We start from the raw sequence: 20,974 nt of genomic DNA on the forward strand, positions 1-20,974 counted from the left end.
TTGGGCCACGTTTGTTTGTACAGAATATTCCTGTTGAGATTAAATGAGATTCACGTAGCTAAACCCACATGCAACTCAAAATTTACCCAAGCCAATGTACAGTGTGCATTTTCTATAGAAATGGATTGCAAAAAGTGCTTCGGTTTGTGAGGGCCAAGATATTCACCCATCACCAGGCCTTTGCCTACCCACTCCCCCTCTCTTGGCATGAGGGTAGCTAAATGCCTTTAATCACCAAGCAGCCAATGGAAAAGTTAAACAAGTTCCTATACATCTGAAAAATGTTAAAATATTTCATTGAACTATCGGGTATATTGTTCTCTTAAATTACTTCATCAATACAAAACAGAACAAACCTGTCTAAGGCCTATTTTCTTACTGTCCCACATCTGTTTGAAATTCCAGAAGAAAGGCTGGTCACACTTTTGACAAGAGTCACTGTCCAACCACTCCGGTGTCTGTAACACATAAAAGGGTTATGATAAATAGGCAGAAAAGCTTCAGGTAGGAATCCAATAGCAGAACAAGCCGTGTGGCTTCTGTTGCAATAATTAAACAGTGTTATGCTGAACTTGTCTAGAAAAACAGTTTTTCAGCTGAAGGTTGTATAAACACCAAAGCGTTCCCCGGGATTTATTTTGCTGTGTTCTGAAAGTTCACACAGGAGGAACGTTTCTCACCATAAAGTAGGATTCTATTCTGAAAGAAAGCCCAACATTTGACAGAAACATGGATGCTTAAAATCAGACGCCTGAAATGAATGGTGTGATCCTGAGCACTCGCAACTGGCTCCACTGAGCGTTGCAGGTACTCAGCACTACTAAGACTCAGGCCTGGGCCCCTGCAACTCTCCCTGGACCCACTTGTGGGGGGGTCAGCACTATTTAGAACCAGGCCATTCATTTTTAGGTGCCTAAACACCCAATGTTTGAAAATTTTGCTCAATCTTTTTAATTGTAATTGGCTTTTCTGAACCTCCTGCTGTCAGACTGTTGTGCTTCAAGTCTCATGTGTGGGGATGGCAGGCAGATCCTGAACAAGCCTGAACAAAAAGAAAGTTGGCTCTATCGTGCTTTTACATTTATATACTAAGCTAGCGTTTATTTTTAGTAAAATCTTGTATTTTCTAAGGCAGTTTGATCTAATGCTGTGCTTGTCATGCTGTGAGTGAAGTGGGTAAGAATTACTTCTGGGGGAATTCTGCGTCATTGCGCAAGGCAGAATTTTGCAGAGATTAATGTTGTGTGCGCAGAATTTCCTCCCCCCCCGAAATGGACTGCAGAGATGTTGGCCCCCACTAGGGGCCACTGGACCCAGCACAGCTCAGCTCGCAAATAGAAGACAAGGCCAGGGGGAGAGGGAGTGGACGTGGACTGGAGGGTTGCCTGCAGCTGCAGTTCCCAGCATACCCTGAAGGAAGAAGACAGTATGCAGGAAACTCCATGCAAGCCCAGAACCCAGCATCAGGCTGTTTCTCCCTCTGGATCCCTGGGCTCTAGGAGGATAGGGGGTGTGAGTGTCTGAGCCGAGGGGGGCCCTATAGCTGGGCTCTGGGGGTAGGGGGTGAGAGTGTCTGGGTTGGGGGGACCCCTGCAGCTGGGCTCTGGGAGGAAAGGTTGTGAGTTTCTGGGCCGAAGAGCCCCCCGGCTGGGCTCTGTGGGGGAGGGGGTAGAGAAACTGGGTTGTCATAGGGGTTTCTTTAACTCTATTCCTGAGGGATTTTTGTGTGTGTCTGTATTGTTACAGACAGACAGAGTTGCTGACAGGTATTTTGAAATAAATTACCAAAATAATTGAAACTGACATGATTATGTAGTGTTATTTTGACAAATAAAATTTGCAGAATTTTTAATTTTTTGGTGCAGAATTCCCCCAGGAGTAAGGAATGGAGAAACCTCAGCAAAGGCTATCCTCAATAGCCTGTAACCCTCACCCAAGCCGCAACGTGAGGAGTGATGACAATGACTCAGTTCTCTACTGTGAGGGGAAGTCTGGTAAACTAATGCTTCTCCTGACCCCGTTTTGCTATCATGCCCCCTGCTGGCAGCAAACAGGAAACAACTAAGTGATAGCAGCTGTATTGGCAGGGGCCTGAACTCTTCAGGTGAGCTCTCACCTCCTTGCCACTGGTCTGTCTTTGGGAAGCAGGGGCACTCCTCTCCAATGTGCAGCTTCCCCCCTTGTGTTTCCCTCCCTCTATCCTGTGTCTTTCTCCTGCATCCCCACCAATAGGGCCCCTCCTTGAAGCTGCTGCTGCCTGCTGCATTCTCTCATCCACCCTCACCCCGACCTTTTGCAAGGTTGCTCTAATATAAATACACATTAATCCACTTCACACCCATTCCTGACTACTGGGTGTAGAAGAGGATTGTTTAAAAAACTGCCTCATTAAGTACACACCCAATTAACCGGAATGGCTTCAGAAGATGCACTAGCTGCTTGGGTATCAAACATTAAGGATTAAAATGCACAACACTGTGGTTAAATAAGGTTAGATGATGGAGTTTAGCAAAAGCAAAAAAGCAAGGTAAGGCTGATGAAATGCTTAAACTTAAGCCTTCACTCCAGCCCCTTATAATGGAACGAGTCCTAAAGGAACTGCAGCTTGCTTTGTTAGGTTATCTCAAAAGGTGCAGGTGCTTTAGGGGTAAGTCTCCACTGCCTACTTTTCTAAAAGTAACCAAGTCTTTAATCAGATGTGTGTTCTGAGAAAATAGGGCTTTCATCTCCTACGCACTGAAGCACAACATTTGAAAAAGGTAGATATTGCTTGTGACAGTAACAGCTCAGTAGTAAAATGGAAACCACTTCTATCCTCTTTCAAATGTTCTTTTCTTATGGCCTTTTAAGATTGACAGATAAAATAATTTATAAGAATTAAAATATAAAATGGCTTAATTCCTTCCTTGTGCAATTCCAGAGACATGGTAGAAGTGATAATATCAAAGTGAATACTACACACACATCAAGTGGAAAATCTAATCAGTGAAAAATGCCACCAAAGCAATAACCAGAAAATTTCAAGAAAAAAGGCACTTCAGAAAAGAGCCCAAGGCAAAATATTTTATACGAAAATCTTAAGGATTAGTGTTTTGGAGTCAATGTAGCAATATATATACTCCCTCCTGACAACAAGAACGAGCCAATATAGACATATCTGTTAACACCTGATGCTAAACACTCATTTAGGTAATTATATTTCTTACCCACTTTTCAACCAACTCACACACAATAAAGCAGTTTGTTTTATAACAAAGCACTTTTCAATTTTAAATCTTTGTAGTTGCCTTTGTAAAACATTAAGTAACATATTATTTCTGGATGTTAAAGTTACACCAAAAGGGAAAGGGCAGTTAGTTACCTGTGACTGGAGGCTCTTTGAGATGTGTGGTCCCTATCTGTATTCCACAGATGGGATATGCATGTGCACCATGTGCCAAAGTCTAATTTTTTTTGCAAGCAGTGTCCATTGGCCTCCTCATGCTCTGAGCCACGGGCACAAAAGATGGTGCAGGCCGACACTTCTCCAGTTTCCCATTCTTACCACAGTTCAATCAATCAGCTACAGAAGGAGCGGAGGATGGGTAGCGAATACAGATAGGGACCACACACGAAGAACCCACAGTTATAGGTAGGTAACCTCTTCTTCGAGTGATAGTCCCTATGTGTATTCCACATATGGCAGATTAACAAGTAGTAGTCAGACAGGCAATGGGTACCAAAGTGATAGTACAGCAATCTCAGGTGTCATTAGTAACAATAATGGTGAAAAAAATCCCACAGAAGTGAGGGTTTTATGTGGGTTGTGCTCCTTTCAAGTGTAGTTCCACACTACAGAATGACTAAAAATGCCATCATGTAACTCATGTGGGTATCAGTTGTATGACCTTACTTTAGTGGCTAAGGCCTTGTCTACACTCCAGAAATGGGCCAATTCAGCAGTTAAGTGTAGTTACACCCCATATGGTAGACAAGGACAAACTGAAGTTTGCAAGGATTGATTTATTCGGGGTTTACCCCAGTTACAAGGAAGTGCAAAACATGAGCTCAATGAGTGCAAATCCTGCATGTCCTTGTCTACACCTAAGGTTCAGCACCGTTGCAGCTACAGAGACTACAGAACTGAGGCTACTCTCAAGCATACATAAAGCATAGAGTAAGTTTTTACTACTTTTTATGTTAGCCATTGAGAGCCAATACGTTATGAGTGTGCAAGGAGGATTCTATTCTCTTATGCATCAAAGCAATTGTTTATTAATTGCCAATCAGTTACACCTGTCCAAAACTATTAGCAATAATGGGATTACACAGTTGTAACCCAGGGCCTAATTTAGTGATTTTTGGCAAAGGTAGAAAAAAAGAAAATGACTTAAATGGCAATCTGAGTTTCCAGAACCGGCTGTCTAAAAATCAAACATCCATCCTTTCACTTGTAAACTGACAGCCCTGGATACTAACAGATTTGAGTCACTAGGGTTTTTTCCCCCTGTCATTGTTAAAACATTAAATTAGGCCTTTGGTATAATCCCACTACCTCTAAATTTTGCACAAGTGTAACTGACTGAAATTTAAACAATCATTTTGATGCATAAGAGAACAGAAATCCTACTTGCACACTTGTAACAGAATCCTATGGAGTCACTGAAAAACACAGGCAGAACACATCACGATGTCCTTTTCAAAGAGTCACTTTTCAGAGCACACGCTATTTAGCAACATACATAAAACACAAACTCCCTGCTACATAACTACCCTGAACCACTAGATCACACACACAAAGCTATACATCTTCACATGTGCAACAACTGGAGCATTCCTAAAATACTAGTTTATTTTCTAACCTTTAAAAAGATACCAATCAGATTCAAATTACATGCTTTAGAAAGGCCCCAGCTTTTTAGGAGATGAACAAGAGATAGATATCTACCTCCTGTCTCTCAACATCCATATTCCAGATAACAATTCCACCATCTGCACCACAAGAGATGAGTTGTCTTGTGTGGGGAGCATAGGAGAGACACTGAACTTTATCGCTGCAAAAGAAACATACAATATCAATTAGTTAAAGGTTTAAACATATGTCCCAAGGCAAAGTAACTGGTTTGCCATATTTTTCTCTCTTGGCTCATTCATGTATAAAATTCACTAGTCCTACAATTCCATTAGTAGATTATATACTGTACCATGTGCTGTGAATTTGGTCCCCATTGGGTAGCGCACTACTTATTAGAGGAGGATTTAAAACAAGATTAGTTTTTAGATATAACTATTGCTTTTCCAGTTAATTAGGTTGTAGATCTTAGCTTCCTTGAAAGCCATGGTTGCATTGTAATTGAATGACCCCTGAGAATATAGTCCTAAAAACCTATAAACCACTATGGTAAAGTGCTCGCTCTCTCTCAGAACAAATGTGTCAGTTATTGGTTAATTTGTTAAATCCCCACACGGTGCCTGTGAATGAAGCAATGAAAAACCCAATGTTATCTAGCAACTTGAAGAGAAAAATAGTTTCTAAGGTGCTGCTGTGAGTATTCAAATCTAACACTAACAAATGAAAATAATTTCAAATAGAATAGAACTGATAAGGCTGCCCCAGATCTTCCCAAAATTTTAAGATTAAAAGGTTTTTAGAAAAATGGACTATTCCTCCTTTTGTTATTCTTTGTTAAACATGAAAAAAAAGTGTGCTCAGCTCTATAGAACAGGGAAATATCAAGGCCCAGAAAACTTACTATCTAGGAGACAGGCACAGAAAGAAGACACTGAGATCAAGGGGGAAGGAATTACTTGAGCTCATTTTGTTTTCTTGCACTAGTCTTTTTTGCGGGAGCCTCCAGAAGAAATGGATCTTCAAGAGGGATAGCTCAGTGGTTTGAGCATTGGCCTACTAAACCCAGGGTTGTGAGTTCAACCCTTGGAGGGGGCCACTTAGGGATCTGGGGCAAAATCAGTACTTGGTCCGGCTAGTGAAGGCAGGGGGCTGGACTTGATGACCTTTCAAGGTCCCTTCCAGCTCTAGGAGATAGGATATCTCCATTTAAAAAAAAAAAAGGAGGGGGGTGGTTTAGTGCATTGAGCCCTGGTCTACACTACAAGTTTAGGTCGAATTTAGCAGCGTTAGATCGATTTAACCCTGGACCTATCCACACAACAAAGCCATTTTTGTTGGCTTAAAGGGCTCTTAAAATTGATTTCTGTACTTCTCCCCGACGAGGGGATTAGCGCTGGAATCGACATCGCCGGGTCGAATTTAGGGTAGTGTGGACGTAATTCGACTGTATTGGCCTCCGGGAGCTAACCCAGAGTGCTCCATTGTGACCGCTCTAGACAGCACTCTCAACTCAGATGCACTGGCTAGGTAGACAGGAAAAAGCCCCGGGAACTTTTGAATTTCATTTCCTGTTTGGCCAGCGTGGCAAGTTGATCAGCACAGGTGACCATGCAGTCTCAGAATCGCAAAAGAGCTCCAGCATGGACCGAACGGGAGGTACTGGATCTGATTGCTGTTTGGGGAGACGAATCCGTGCTAACAGAACTCCATTCCAAAAGATGAAATGCCAAAATATTTGAAAAAAATCTCTAAAGGCACGATGGACAGAGGCTACAACAGGGACCCGCAGCAGTGCCACGTGAAAATTAAGGAGCTCAGGCAAGCCTACCAAAAAGCCAAAGAGGCAAACGGCCACTCTGGGTCAGAGCCCCAGACATGCTGCTTCTACAATGAGCTGCATGCAATTCTAGGGGGGGCCCCCACCACTACCCCACCCCTGTCCGTGGACACGTGCGGGGGGGGGGGAAGGGAGTCTCACACAACAGGGATGAGGAGGAGGAGGAGAGCACACAGCACACAAGCAGAGAAACCATTCTCCCCGACAGCCAGGAACTGTTTTATCACCCTGGAGCCAGTACTCTCCCAACCTGGGCTCACGGACCATGAAGCCAGAGAAGGCACCTCTGGTGAGTGTACCTTTGTAAATATAATGCATGGTTTAAAAGCAAGCGTGTTTAATGATTAATTTGCCCTGAAGACTTGGGATGCATTCGCGGTCAGTACAGCACTGCCTTTTAAATGGCCAACCCAACGGGTGCTTAGTATGGGAAAGGAGGGCGCTGCTGTTTGAAACCATTCCCACATGTTATGAAGGTTGAAGAAGCTGAAAGACTGTGGCTTACCATGGCTGCCTGCAAGCCAAATTCTGTTGCCCAACCCAGCGTCTGTGACCTCTCGCACCAAACCGGCAGGCCCTCAATATAAGAGGCAAAATGCGACCTTGTACCGAAAGCACACGTGCTATGTAATGTTAACAGCTTGGTTCACCGTGAAAGAGTCTACCCATTGTTCTCTAAAATGTGTCTTTAAGAATACTCTTTTTTTCCTCCAGCAGCTGCAAATGTTTTAACGATCCCCCTATCATCTCCGTCCCAGAGGCTAGTGCAGGTAAGGCGGCGAAAAAAAACAAACGCACTCGCGATGAAATGTTCTCTGAGCTCATACAGTCCTCCCGCACTGAAAGAGCTCAGCAGAATGCGTGGAGGCAAACAGTGTCAGAGTCCAGGAAAGCAGAAAATGAACGCGAGAACAGGAGCAACGAGTGAGATGAGAGTTGACAGAAGCAAAAGAAGAGGTGGCGGCAGCGCGATAAGAGGAGACAGGATGCAATGCTGAGGCTACTGGGGGATCAAACCGATATGCTCCGGTGTCTGGTGGAGCATCAGGAAATGCAGCAGGAGCACAGACGGCCGCATCAGGAAATGCGGCAGGAGCACAGACGGCCGTGTAGCCGCCTGCCCTCCTCCCCAAGTTCCATAGTCTCCTCACCCAGACACCCAAGAATGCGGGCGGAGGGAGAGGGGCTCCAGCCACTCCACCTCAGAGGACTGCCCAAGCAACAGAAGGCGGGCATTCAATAAGTTTTAAAGTGCAGTGTGGCCTTGTCCTTCCCTCCTACCCTCATCTACCACCCCACCCAGTGCTCCCCTCCTCACCCACCCCTCCCGGTCTACGTTGGCAGTTATCCCCCTATTTGTGTGATGAATTAATAAAGAATGCATGATTTTGCAACAATATTGACTTTATTTCCTCTGCAAGAGGTGATCGAAGGGGGGAGGGCAGTTGGCTTACAGGGAAGTAGATTGAACCAAGGGGGCGGGTTTTCATCAAGGAGGAACAAACAGAACTGTCACACCGAAGCCTGGCCAGTCATGAAACTGGTTTTCAAAGCTTCTCTGATGCGCAGCGCGCCCCGCTGTGCTCTTCTAATCGCCCTGGTGTCTGGCTGCATGTAATCAGCAGCCAGGCGATTTGCCTCAACCAGTCACCCCACCATAAACGTCTCCCCCTTACTCTCACAGATACTGTGGAGCACACAGCAAGTAGCAATAACAACGGGAATATTGGTTTTGCTGAGGTCTAACTGAGACAGTAAACTGCGCCAGCGCGCTTTTAAACATCCAAATGCACATTCTACCACCATTCTGCACTTGCTCAGCTCCTTACTACTGTCCAGTGTGCCTGTGTATGGCTTCATGAGCCATGGTATTAAGGGGTAGGCTGGGTCCCCAACAATAACTATAAGCATTTCAATGTCCCCAACAGTTATTTTCTGGTCTGGGAAGTAAGTCCCTTCCTGCAGCTGTTCAAACAGACCAGAGTTCCTGAAGATGTGAGCGTCATGTACCTTTCCCGGCCATCCCATGTTGATGTCGGTGAAATGTCCCTTGTGATCCACCAGTGCTTGCAGCACCATTGAAAAGTACCCCTTGCGGTTTATGTACTGGCTGCCAAGGTGGTCCAGTCCCAAGATAGGGATATGCATTCCGTCTATCGCCCCACCACAGTTAGTAAATGGCTTTGCTGCAATGGGATTCCCTATGAGCTGCACATTTCCCAGAGTCACTACCCTTGATAGCAGCAGCTCAGTGACTGTGTTGGCTACTTGGATCACAGCAGCCCCCATAGTAGATTTACCCACTCCAAATTGATTCCCGACTGACCGGTAGCTGTCTGGCATTGCAAGCTTCCAGAAGGCTATTGCCACTCGCTTCTCAGCTCTGAGGGCTGCTCTCATCTTGGTATTCTTGCACTTCAGGGCAGGGGAAAGCAAATCACAAAGTTCCATGAAAGTGCCCTTACGCATGCAAAAGTTTTGCAGCCACTTGGAATCATCTCAGACCTGCAACACTATGCAGTCCCACCAGTCTCTGCTTGTTTCCCGGGCCCAGTTTCGGCGTTCCACGGCACGAACCTGCCCCATTACCACCATGATGTCCAAATTGCCAGGGTCTGTACTTTGAGAGAGGTCTGTGTCCATGTCCTCATCACTATGGTGATTGTGCTGTCGTCGCCTCCTCGCCTGCTTTTGTAGGTTCTGGTTCTGCACATACTGCAGGATAATGCGTGAGGTGTTTACAACGCTCACAACAGCAGCAGTGAGCTGAGCAGGCTCCATGCTTGCCGTGGTCTGGCATCTGAGGGACAGCAGGAAAGCAGAGTTGCTGTGGAATCGGTGGATGACGACGGATGCCACAAGAATAGATATTTATACCAACGACAAGAGGACCTGCGAGGTGGATTCATGGCACCAGGAGGGCAGAGTTGCAGCTGAAGTGGTGGCAGACGATGGTTAGCACTGTGCACATTTCCCGAGGACCCAGGAGCCCATGACAGACAACATGGAGAAATTTGCTGTCGAGGCAATATCAGCAGAGCAGAGTTGCAGCGGAAGCGGTGTATGACAATGACGATGGTTTGCAGTCCTACTGCACCGTCTGCTGAGCTGAGTGGGCTGCACGCTTGCTGTGGTATGGCGTCTGAAGGAGAGCAGGAAAGCAGAGTTGCAGCAGAAGCAGTGTATGACAATGATGATGGTTTGCAGTCCTATTGCACCATCTGCTGCCAGCAGCACCCAGGACACAACAGCGGTGGTGTCAGTGAGCTGAGCGGGCTGCAGCTTGCCGTGGTATTGCGTCTGCGCGGAAAAAAAGCGTGAAACAATTGTCTGACGTTGCTTTCATGGAGGGAGGGGCAACTGACGACATGTACCCAAAACCACCCACGACAATGTTTTTGCCCCATCAGGCACTGGGAGCTTAACCCAGAATTCCAATGGGCGGCGGAGAATGCGGGAACTGTGCGATAGCTACCCACAGTGCACCGCTCCGTAAGTCGATGCTAGCCACAGTAGTGAGGATGCACTCCGACGACTTAATGCACTTAGTATGGACATACGCAGTAGACTGTATAAAATCGATTTCTAAAAATCGACTTCTACGAAATTAGGTCGATTTTATAGTGTAGACATACCCTGAGATTAGGTCAGAATCTTCACCCCACACTTTGGCACCAGCACTGCCTGACACCAAGCCAGGCTCATACTCTGAAGTGCTTTAATACTGGTCCATTATCTTGTATATGGATGCTCCTCTATGTAGCAATGCTTTTTGAAGGCAATTTAGAACAGTGCCACACTACTGTGTATCTATGACTTGCCAACTCAAAGGCAGCACTGTGTGGAAATGCCAGCTTTACTGTGGTTCTATCTAATGCAATGCATTACATCACTGAACCAGCATGTTCTCCAACACCGTCATACTGCAAATAAGATACAGATGTTTGCCTGCACGTTAGATGCTGTGATGCTACAACAATGAGCCATGGCAGGGCACGCAGCAGTAGGCTTTAATATAAATAGACATAAAGCTTGAGTGTTTCAGTGAGGAAGTCCCAGGCATGCACTGTTGGAGTGATACAGAACCACAAAATCAAGGCAGCCCAATCAGCCAAGCAGAAAGTGCCTTTGAACAGTCAGTCAGCACAGTCACAGTAATTCAATGGTTGGAAAAGCACGCATGTGTGAAATTAGTCTTTAATATTGTGTTAGACCAAAAGTACCAAGTCATCCCCTCCTCTCTAGGTCTATTAAGTCTGGTTTGTACCTCTAGTGTATTCCCCTCTACAACAGCAGGAGCCAGTTCTGCCTTGCTCAGTTGCTGATGCTTAGGAACACGCATTTAACACCTTGACAAATGATGGCTAATTAGACAGAGCATCTTGGGTACAGCCTGGATTCTACATACATTCACATTTAAAAAATACTTGGGTAGCATGGAGTTAAAGTGGCTGGTACTCCGAATCTTGTGCTCCCTTCAAGGGGGCGGGGGGAGGGGGAAGAGAAGATAGAACCCGATCAGGAAAACAACCTCTCATTAAATGTAGTTAATATTGGTAATATACAAAGATACAGGAAGTCACACACAAATCCCATGCACAGACATAATATACTCCTTTGGTTCTGCTTCATTTTGTTTTTCTCCCCTAAACACAGGAGGAGGAAAAACTCTTCAAACGTACTTGTGTCCTTGTAATTCAATGGCTGTTCCTTTTCTTCCTCCTATGTCCCACATAATAATGGAATGATCCGAACTGCCTGAGAACAAAACTCGCTGCACTGGGTCCCAACAAAGAGCAGTGACACCACCTAAAACAGGAGAGAGACAGTACAGTTATTTAATTACAATTGAAGGTGGAAGGGAAGAATGTAATAAAAAGTGAGTCTCAACTTAAAGAGATGTGACTTAAGTTTAAACACATCCAACTCACCCTCCATGTGCACCACCACACTGCAGACTTTCCAACTGAAAGGTCTGGCACAGAATGAGCCCCACTGAAAAGCCTAGGAAACCAGAGCCAAATTCTAATCCTGCGTTTCTGCTGGTGCAGAGCCCAGTCCCAGCTCTGTAACTCATGCAGACTGAGCCCAGTGAATGGTAAACAAATCCTGGGATAGGAAGTTACCTCATGAGTGGTCAAAGAGCTGCTATATGGCCACCCATCTCCACACCCTGCAGGCAGAGTTTGTGATTAACAGTGGAGACACTGGGGAGTAATGAGAGGCGATGCCATCACAAAAATTGCAGGATGAGAATTGAGCAGCCTTGCCTCAAAGCTAGTAAGTCAGTGGGTTGTCAAAACACTTCCCACACCCTCAGCCCCAGCTGACTGGTTTGAAGTGGAGTGATAGGCCAATATGGAGATCCACTGAGGCCAAAGAACGGCTATAGGAGGAAAATAAATTGATCAATGAAGAATGAGCCATCAACCCCCCTCTCCATAGGCACCTGTTATATGGTGGGCTGACACACCAACTACAAGGACAATGTCAGAGCCCCAGCAGCAAAGTGACCAGTCAGCTCCTGCAATGCGTACTGTCCTTTTAAACGTCAACTCCTTACATGCTTCTGGTCACATCCTGGAAACACTGCGCACAGCATTCCAAACCCTCAGCAGTTCAGCTGACTACAAATGGGACTCCTCACATGCATGTGTTAGCAGGATCGGGACTTTATTTACTAAGGTCTTCTCTATCAGGGCTTTATTTGTTGTTGCAGCACTTTCCCACCAAAGTACTTTAAGGTGCAGAATTTTCACAATTTAAGTCTGGCTTCTCTCCTGTTTTTAGTAATACAGAATTACCACCATTTACCTTGTTAACAGTTTAAGCTCATCTATTGTGCCCCCCAAAATACAGACATTTCAATTCAAACCATCACAGCTACTTACAAATTTTAAAAAGTTCATCCCATGGTAATGCAGAGCCTATATGAAGAACCAGAGATGATTATTTAACCTTAAACTTTACCTGTATGTCCCTTAAATGTTGTGACAAGGCTGCAGTTCTCTTGCTCTAGTTTGAGAATGGTTACCTGCCCAGAATGATCACCTATAAACACATGTCGGGTCTCAACATCAAATCTGATTGAAAGCATTGAGGAATCTTTTATAAAGGCTAGACAGAGGTTCTGAATTCTGGGATGTATCTATAAGAATATGTTGCATTTTTATGAAGTTACATAGCAGTTACTCGATTTTTTGTTTAAATACTAATTATTGTATTACACTGGAGTCATAGTTGGAATAACCAGTATTATATTTGCATTTACGGCACGCCCATCGCAGTACCATTGTGCCCCCGGGGCGGGGGGAGAGGGAGAATAGGGATAGCTCAGTGGTTTGAGCATTGGGCTGCTAAACCCAGGGTTGTGAGTTCAATCCTTGAGGGGGCCATTTAGGGATCTGGGGCAAAAATCTGCCTGGGGATTAGCCCTGCTTTGAGCAAGGGGTTGGACTAGATGACCTCCTGAGGTCCCTTCCAACCCTGATATTCTAGGATTCTATTCTATGATTAGAGACAGATCAGTTACCTCTAGGAAGATGACTCCTCCTTCCTTCTAAAATGGTTTCTAGTAGGTGGCAGTGGCTGTTCTTTGAGAGAGCTGGTTTGTGTCTTATGACATATTTGGGGAAATGCCAGTTTGAACAGGTGGATCCTGAAGTGTGGTCTAAACATGGCAAGATTACAACCAATTACTGGAATAATTCATTTTGACAGGTTAGACCCCCTCAATCTAATTTTAGTTGCACCTCGTATATTTGAGGAATGGGTTATTACAGAGGTGGGCAAACTATGGCCCACGGGCCACATCCAGTCCGTGGGACCCTCCTGCCCGGCCCCTGAGCTCCTGGCCTGGGAGGCTAGCCTCCGGCCCCATCCCTGCTGTTCCCCTTTCCCCACAGCCTCAGCTCACTGCGCCGCCGGTGCAATGCTCTGGGAGGCGGGGCTGCAAGCTCCTGGGGCAGCGCAGCTGCAGAGCTGCGGCCTGACCTGGTTCTCTGTGCTGCGTGGGGCGTGGCTGGTTCCAGCCGGGCGGCACGGCTGCCTGTCCTGGTGCAGCCGCACCGCCAGCCACTGCTCCAGGCAGCGCGGTCAGAGGGCAGGGAGCATGGGGGGTTGGATAGAGGGCAGGGGAGTTTGGGGTGCTGGTCAGGGGCCAGTGGTGTGGATAGGGGTTGGGGCGGTCAGAGGACAGGGAACAGGGGGGTTGAATGGGGGCAGGGATCCCGGTGGGGGTGGGGGGAAGAGTCAGGAATGAGAGGAGGGGTTGGATGGGGCGGCAGGGGGCAGTCAGGGGTGGGGGTTCCGGGGGCGGTCAGGAGACAGGGAGAAGGGGTTGAGTTTCAGACATGAATGTCTACATGGCTATTTTTAGCACTGAAGTGCAAGACCTACAAATGAGAGTCTATAGACCAGGGGTCTCAAACTCCTGGGCCGTGGGCCATCTGTGGCCCATGGAGGAGACACAGGAGGAGAGACCCAGGCAGATAGTTGCTGGCAATGTCTGCTGTAGGCTCCGCCCCTGTAGCGCGCCCCCCACCCACCATAGCTCCCATTGGCTGGGGAAGAGGGACAGAGATCTCATCATTAGTTGCCAGGCAGAGTCAGCCATGGAGGCAGCATCACTTTTTTCCACAATGAATATAAACAAGTCAAAATACTGAACACAACTATCTGATGCACACCTTGCTGCAATCCTGAAGGTTTCAACTGCTCAGTCACGGAGGCCAAACAACAACCAACTGACAGAACAGAAGCATTGCCAGGTGTCTGGCAAACACTAAAAACTCTCTGACAGATGAAGAATTGTATAAAGTTGTATGACAGCTTTATTATTTCTAAGAAATTCAAAATAAAAAATACAATATAAATGTTTTCTTTTCTGAACACCATCTTCAGTGACATTATTGGCTCACTGGGAGGATTTGAGGACTGGCATTGGCCCTACGGTAAATTGAGTTTGAGACCCTTGCTATAGACTCAGGCTCTCTGAGTCTCTCTCTCTCTGCTGCAGGTGTTTTTTTCGCAATGTAGACATACCCAAAGAACTATGTATTCTGAAACAAGAGGCACAGCAGAGAACAGAGTCTGGAATTAACAGGGTAAAGGGGTTGTTAGCATTACCAGTCTATTACTTATATTTGTTGGTGTTAATACAAACACAGGAGCGGCTGTTCTGACATGATCTAAAGGTCCAGTTCAAATGGTTTCCAAGCTGTGGGAAGAGTTCCCAGACCCCTAAAGGGAACTATCCAGAAGAAAATGGCAACAAGATCCTGTGTTAATCAACACTTAACGCTAATAAGGGCAAATATTTTAGAAGTGGAATTTACTCTTCACTATTTATACTTTTTTGCATTTCACTTAGCCTGAGCAAAGAGGCTGGTCAATTTCACTTGTTTGTACAGAAACTGGTTTCAAGACAATTTGATCTTCGGGTTCTCATGAACTAGTAAAATGGGCTGTTACCGCACTGTAGACACTATAAGAGCAGTTTCACTAACAACTCATTGAAATCTCCATTGTCTCAGTCTTTCTAAAAGACTGGTTTTTAAACTTACAATGTATCACTGATCAAAGGAGAGAGTTGACATTTCTTTTGTCAGGCAACTAGGGGCAGATCTTGGAGAATTAACCTGCTTGTGAGTAACATTTTAGGAATCATTTACTCTCCAGCTGAGCCCATATTTCAAAAGCATATTGTTCTGTTCCAAGGTAGAGAATATGCACTCATTATTTCATATTAAGTCATTTAATTTTTGCCATGTGTGTGCACACGCTCGGACCCGATCATTGACCTACTTTGCTGCTATTATAATTCCCAAAAGAAAAAGCGTGTTTTAAATGAAGCTCCCATCAATCTCTATCTTACAATGAGACCACAATAGGATGCAGCTTTTAAGAATGGATACGTCAGAGTTTTTAAAAATAAATGTTTAAATCTAAATATACCTCATGCATAAAGTGGACAAAGCTATGAGGGCTGACAATTTTTAACTGAGTTTTAAAAATTATTTCCTTGTAAGGTTTTGAATATAGATGGTTAAGATGATGGAGGCCTGAAAATGGCTGTTTTAAACAAAGACGTGCAAAGACAAAAGAATCAGAGAAAAGCTAAGATGTTAACAAAGGATACTGCAGGCCGCAGGCCCCCGCACTGGTGCGATACCCTCCGAGCCGCTGCCCACTCTCCGAGCAGTGCCATGTGAATTGCTTGTCCTGTCCTGTGCTTAACACCCATTCCATCTCCAGGACAAACAGAATCATCATAACCCTGCCTTGGTGAGCTGGAAAATCAAGCAGAAAAACAAACAGACATATAACACTGAGGAGAGTCACCCCTCTGCTATCCAAAAAAATCCACGAACATTAATCCCTTCCCACCAAACCACTTCTAGGGTCCAATCCTGCAAGCCTTTATTCACACCTGTAAGCCTAACTGATGTCCTAATAGGATTGGTCATGTGACTAACTACGTATGTAACAGCCCAATTTTGCAAGCCTTATGTCTGTATGATACAGTAGAACCTCAGAGCTACGAACACCAGAGTTATGAACTGACCAGTCAACCACACATCTTATTTGGAACCGGAAGTATGCAATCAGGCAGCAGCAGAGACCAAAAAAAAAAAGTAAATGCAGTACAGTACTATGTTAAATGTAAACTACTAAAAAAATAGAGGGAAAGCAGCATTTTTCTTCTTAGTAAAGTTTCAAAGCTGTATTAAGTCAATGTTCATTTTAAAAATGTTACATTGTTTAAAACTGTTCAGAGTTACGAACAACCTCCATTTCTGAGATGTTCATAACTCTGCGGTGCTACTGTAATATACTTTTGCTTACACTTGCATTTTTCAGGAAAACTCCTATCACTGCAGTATCACCACTGGTAATGCTAGCATGGCAGGACTCAAGGCTGGGATTTTTAGACCTACTGAGCAGGCTTAGATAACATAGTGGTACAAACGCCCATGCCCTGTCTACACTCCCAGCATTGCTATCACTGGTGGGACTGCGCAGGTGGAAATGCAATCACAGGTTTTCTGAAGATTTAGCATAGACACAGCCTTAAACTAAAGAAGAGTTTTAGCACTGTACACACATTGTTGGAGTCCTGGTCACAGATAACAAATCAGAGTCAGTTTGTTTCAGTGCATCTCCTTGTGTGAATGGAAACCAATGAGGGATCTGCAAATGCGTCCGCACATCAGGCAGATGTGGCTGCATGTTTTTGCCACAGCCTGCTTTCTTAACTCCCACCTCTCTTGGCTTTTTCTGTTCTGCTGTTCTCAATGGCTTTAATGGCAGACCAATAGGCCTGCTGCCATTGGCAGCAGCAGTTTCCCCTGCATTTGGGTTGACTTGGTCAGCTTTTAGGTGAACTTGGAGACTGTGCTTATATTGCTTTCACTGGTCCCCCAGCACATGTGCTCCCGTTTTCAACTGTCCATAAAGCATTGCTTTGGGGAATCGTATTGTCCAGGCATATGAGGTGACTAGCCCAGCCAAGTTGCCCCTCTATGATAACAGATTCAATGCTAGTCATGCAGGGGCCGGTCCAGGACTTTGATGTTTGGTATTCTGTCCGACCACTTGATGTTACAGGTGAGATGCAAACAGTGCACATGAAAACTGCGTACACATATGGCACACCAGGAAGTTATTCAAATAGGATGTTGAAAAAAGTGCTATATAAAGATCACAGCTGGTCAATATCAATAAAACAGCTGAACAAATAGATTTGTACTTCTACATAAATAAAACCCTCAACAGCTTTTAACCTAAGAAACGGTGCTCTACCTATCACTGATTCTTTAAATCAGTGACCTCTGGGCTGAACTGTGAAGTGCTGACTGAACAGATTTAAGTGGTTTGAAAAAAAAAAAAAAACGTACAGATTTATTCCTAGCTGTATCATAAGAGTGAATGCCATATTCCTCAATATACAAACCTATTGCTTTACTACTGTTCTGGGACTTTGAGACATATGTCAGCCAAACCAGGCTGCTTGTATCTGTTTATGTGAAAGTTGACACTGGAAAGAGATCAAATATCTTTGCAGCTGTATTCTAAACTGGTATTTTTTTAAAAAGCAAAATTACTCAGAATACAATCCTCAAATAAAGCACAGATTTTTGTTGTTGCATACACTACACAAATATATGCATACTGTCTGTTGAATCCTATGGAGGAATTAGTTCTAGTCAAGGATGTAAAATCTGTGTAAACATCCGTCACTAGTTCCCCCACTTTTCAGGATCACGTTCCTCATGGCCTGGTAACACAATTAACACATGTGGCTCTAACAGTGGCCTCCAAACTTCTATAGCAAATGGGCCAGTTTACTAGACTAAAACTTAAGGTGTACAGTAACTCCTCACTTAAAGTCGTCCCGGTTAACGTTGTTTTGTTGCTGATCAATTAGGGAAAATGCTCGTTTAAAGTTGTGTAATGCTCCCTTATAACGTCATTTGGCAGTCGCCTGCTTTGTCTACTGCTTGCAGGAAGAGCAGCCCATTGGAGCTAGCTGGTGAGGGCTTGGAACCAGGGTGGAACGGCAGCCCCCCCATTAGCTCCCCGCTCCCCTAAGTTCCCTGTGCAGCAGCTGCCCAGCAGTCTAGCAATTGCAGCTGTCCCTCCCCCCACTGCCATGTGCTGCTCCTGCCCTCTGCCTTGGAGCTGCTCCCCGAGACTCCTGCTTGCTGTGTGGGGGGGAGGGAAGGAAGAGGGGGGCTAATGTCAGGGTGTTCCCCTCCCCCTGCTTACCCCATCTTCCATAGAGCAGGGGGGATACACCAGGGCTCAGGATGGGGGGAGCTTGCAGCAGCTGCGGTCTCAGCAAGCTGATCTAATTAACAAGGCAGTGTACTCAACGGGGAAATGCGCATCTCTCCCTTCATTCCTGCTGCCTTGTAGAGTGAGAGAGTTAACCCTTGAGGGCTCAGCCAATTGCAAGTTCATCATTTAGCAGTAAGGGAAATATCCCACCCTCTGACTCCTCCACCTCAACCAAGCTTCACAACCATCATCACTGTGTACCAGTATTAAATTGTTTGTTTAAAACTTACACAGAGAGAGAGAGAGAGAGAGAGAGAGAGAGAGAGAGAGAGAGAGAGAGAATGAGTGAGTGGTCTTCCCTGGAACCTAACCCCCTCACTAACATTAATTCTTATGAACATAAGTGATCTCATAAGAACAGCCGTACCGGGTCAGACCAAAAGGTCCATCTAGCCCAGTATCCTGTCTACCGACAGTGGCCAATGCCAGGTGCCCCAGAGGGAGTGGACCAACAGGCAATGATCAAGTGATCTCTCTCCTGCCATCCATCTCCATCCTCTGACAAACAGAGACTAGGGACACCAATCCTTACCCATCCTGGCTAATAGCCATTAATGGACTTAACCACCATGAATTTATCCAGTTCTCTTTTAAATGCTGTTATAGTCCTAGCCTTCACAACCTCCTCAGGTAAGGAGTTCCACAAGTTGACTGTGCGCTGCGTGAAGAAGAACTTCCTTGTATTTGTTTTAAACCTGCTGCCTATTAATTTCATTTGGTGACCCCTAGTTCTTGTATTATGGGAATAAGTAAATAACTTTTCCTTATCCACTTTCTCCACATCACTCATGATTTTATATACCTCTATCATATCCCCCCTTAGTCTCCTCTTTTCCAAGCTGAAAAGTCCTAGCCTCTTTAATCTCTCCTCATATGGGACCCGTTCCAAACCCCTAATCATTTTAGTTGCCCTTTTCTGAACCTTTTCTAGTGCCAGTATATCTTTTTTGAGATGAGACCACCACATCTGTACGCAGTATTTGAGATGTGGGCGTACCATCGATTTATATAAGGGCAATAATATATTCTCAGTCTTATTCTCTATCCCCTTTTTAATGATCCCTAACATCCTGTTTGCTTTTTTGACCGCCTCTGCACACTGCACGGACATCTTCAGAGAACTATCCACGATGACTCCAAGATCTTTTTCCTGACTTCTTGTAGCTAAATTAGCCCCCATCGTATTGTATGTATAGTTGGGGTTATTTTTTCCAATGTACATTACTTTACATTTATCCACATTAAATTTCATTTGCCATTTTGTTGCCCAATCACTTAGTTTTGTGAGATCTTTTTGAAGTTCGTCACAGTCTGCTTTGGTCTTAACTATCTTGAGCAGTTTAGTATCATCTGCAAACTTTGCCACCTCACTGTTTACCCCTTTCTCCAGATCATTTATAAATAAGTTGAATAGAATTGGTCAGAGGACTGACCCTTGGGGAACACCACTAATTACCCCTCTCCATTCTGAGAATTTACCATTAATTCCTACCCTTTGTTCCCGGTCTTTTAACCAGTTCTCAATCCATGAAAGGACCTTCCCTGTTATCCCATGACAGCTTAATTTACATAAGAGCCTTTGGTGAGGGACCTTGTCAAAGGCTTTCTGGAAATCTAAGTACACTATGTCCACTGGATCCCCCTTGTTCACATGTTTGTTGACCCCTTCAAAGAACTCTAATAGATTAGTAAGACACGATTTCCCTTTACAGAAACCATGTTGACTATTGCTCAACAGTTTATGTTTTTCTATCTGTCTGACAATTCAAATTGTTTTTTCACTCTTGTAATCTCAGAACACAGTATAGTATCAATCCAATGACAAACCAAGGTTTTATATTAGTAAATCAATAATTACAGGAAATAACACTTTCTTCCCTTCTACTGCAAAACAGAAAAAGGTTTGTTTGTTTTTAAAAGCAATTGATGACATTAACAAATGTAAAATATAACTCTGCTAACAAAGACTTATTGCATTTCTTACCCTGGTAACTTTTGACTGGTGTCATCTTGTTGTAATCTTCTGATAAAATAAACTCCTGTAAAAATAAAATAATGTTTAGAAATGTGAAATATTTGCAAATAAGTCTGTGCTCTATTTGAATTTACATAAAATATAGATTTTCTACCAAGTTCAAATCCAACATTAGCTAGAATTTTGTTGTCCAATACAAATAAATAGTTTCCCTTAAACTAAATAAATGACTATTAAATTCCACTACTACCAGAGTATTTCACCTTTGCAATCTGCCCAATAAGTGATTTCACAATAGTGACTTTGAATGAAATGGAGGTGGGAAAAGTGGAAACCAAAAAATTTAAAAGCAAGCTGGCCCAAGTTAATGACTTCGCTATTAGCCAACAACATGCCACAGAATGGGAGACCTGGGATCAAGTGCATCCCAAGTACTTTAGTTTCTCAAGTCAACTGGGGCTTCAATTCAATTGGTGTGTGTCTGTGTACT

The 20,974-nt window shown here is 44.5% G+C and overlaps 1 protein-coding gene across 3 annotated transcripts in view; it reads right to left on the reverse strand.

The window, feature by feature from the left end:
* The window catches only part of LOC112104761 (WD repeat and FYVE domain-containing protein 2), a 115,789-nt gene that overhangs the window by 16,303 nt on the left and 78,512 nt on the right, over positions 1-20,974 (reverse strand). For all 3 annotated transcript variants that reach the window (XM_024197280.2, XM_026653667.2, XM_024197281.2), the window contains 6 exons: positions 20,494-20,548; positions 15,808-15,958; positions 12,639-12,751; positions 11,351-11,477; positions 4,928-5,033; positions 357-458 (listed from right to left, as the gene is read on the reverse strand). In XM_024197280.2, the coding sequence (XP_024053048.1) occupies positions 357-458; positions 4,928-5,033; positions 11,351-11,477; positions 12,639-12,751; positions 15,808-15,958; positions 20,494-20,548 (654 nt within the window). The remainder of the gene's footprint in view (positions 1-356; positions 459-4,927; positions 5,034-11,350; positions 11,478-12,638; positions 12,752-15,807; positions 15,959-20,493; positions 20,549-20,974) is intronic.

Source organism: Terrapene carolina, unplaced genomic scaffold (assembly GCF_002925995.2).
Source record: "Terrapene carolina triunguis isolate 2854851 unplaced genomic scaffold, T_m_triunguis-2.0 Scaffold142, whole genome shotgun sequence".
Taxonomy (NCBI): domain Eukaryota; kingdom Metazoa; phylum Chordata; order Testudines; family Emydidae; genus Terrapene; species Terrapene triunguis.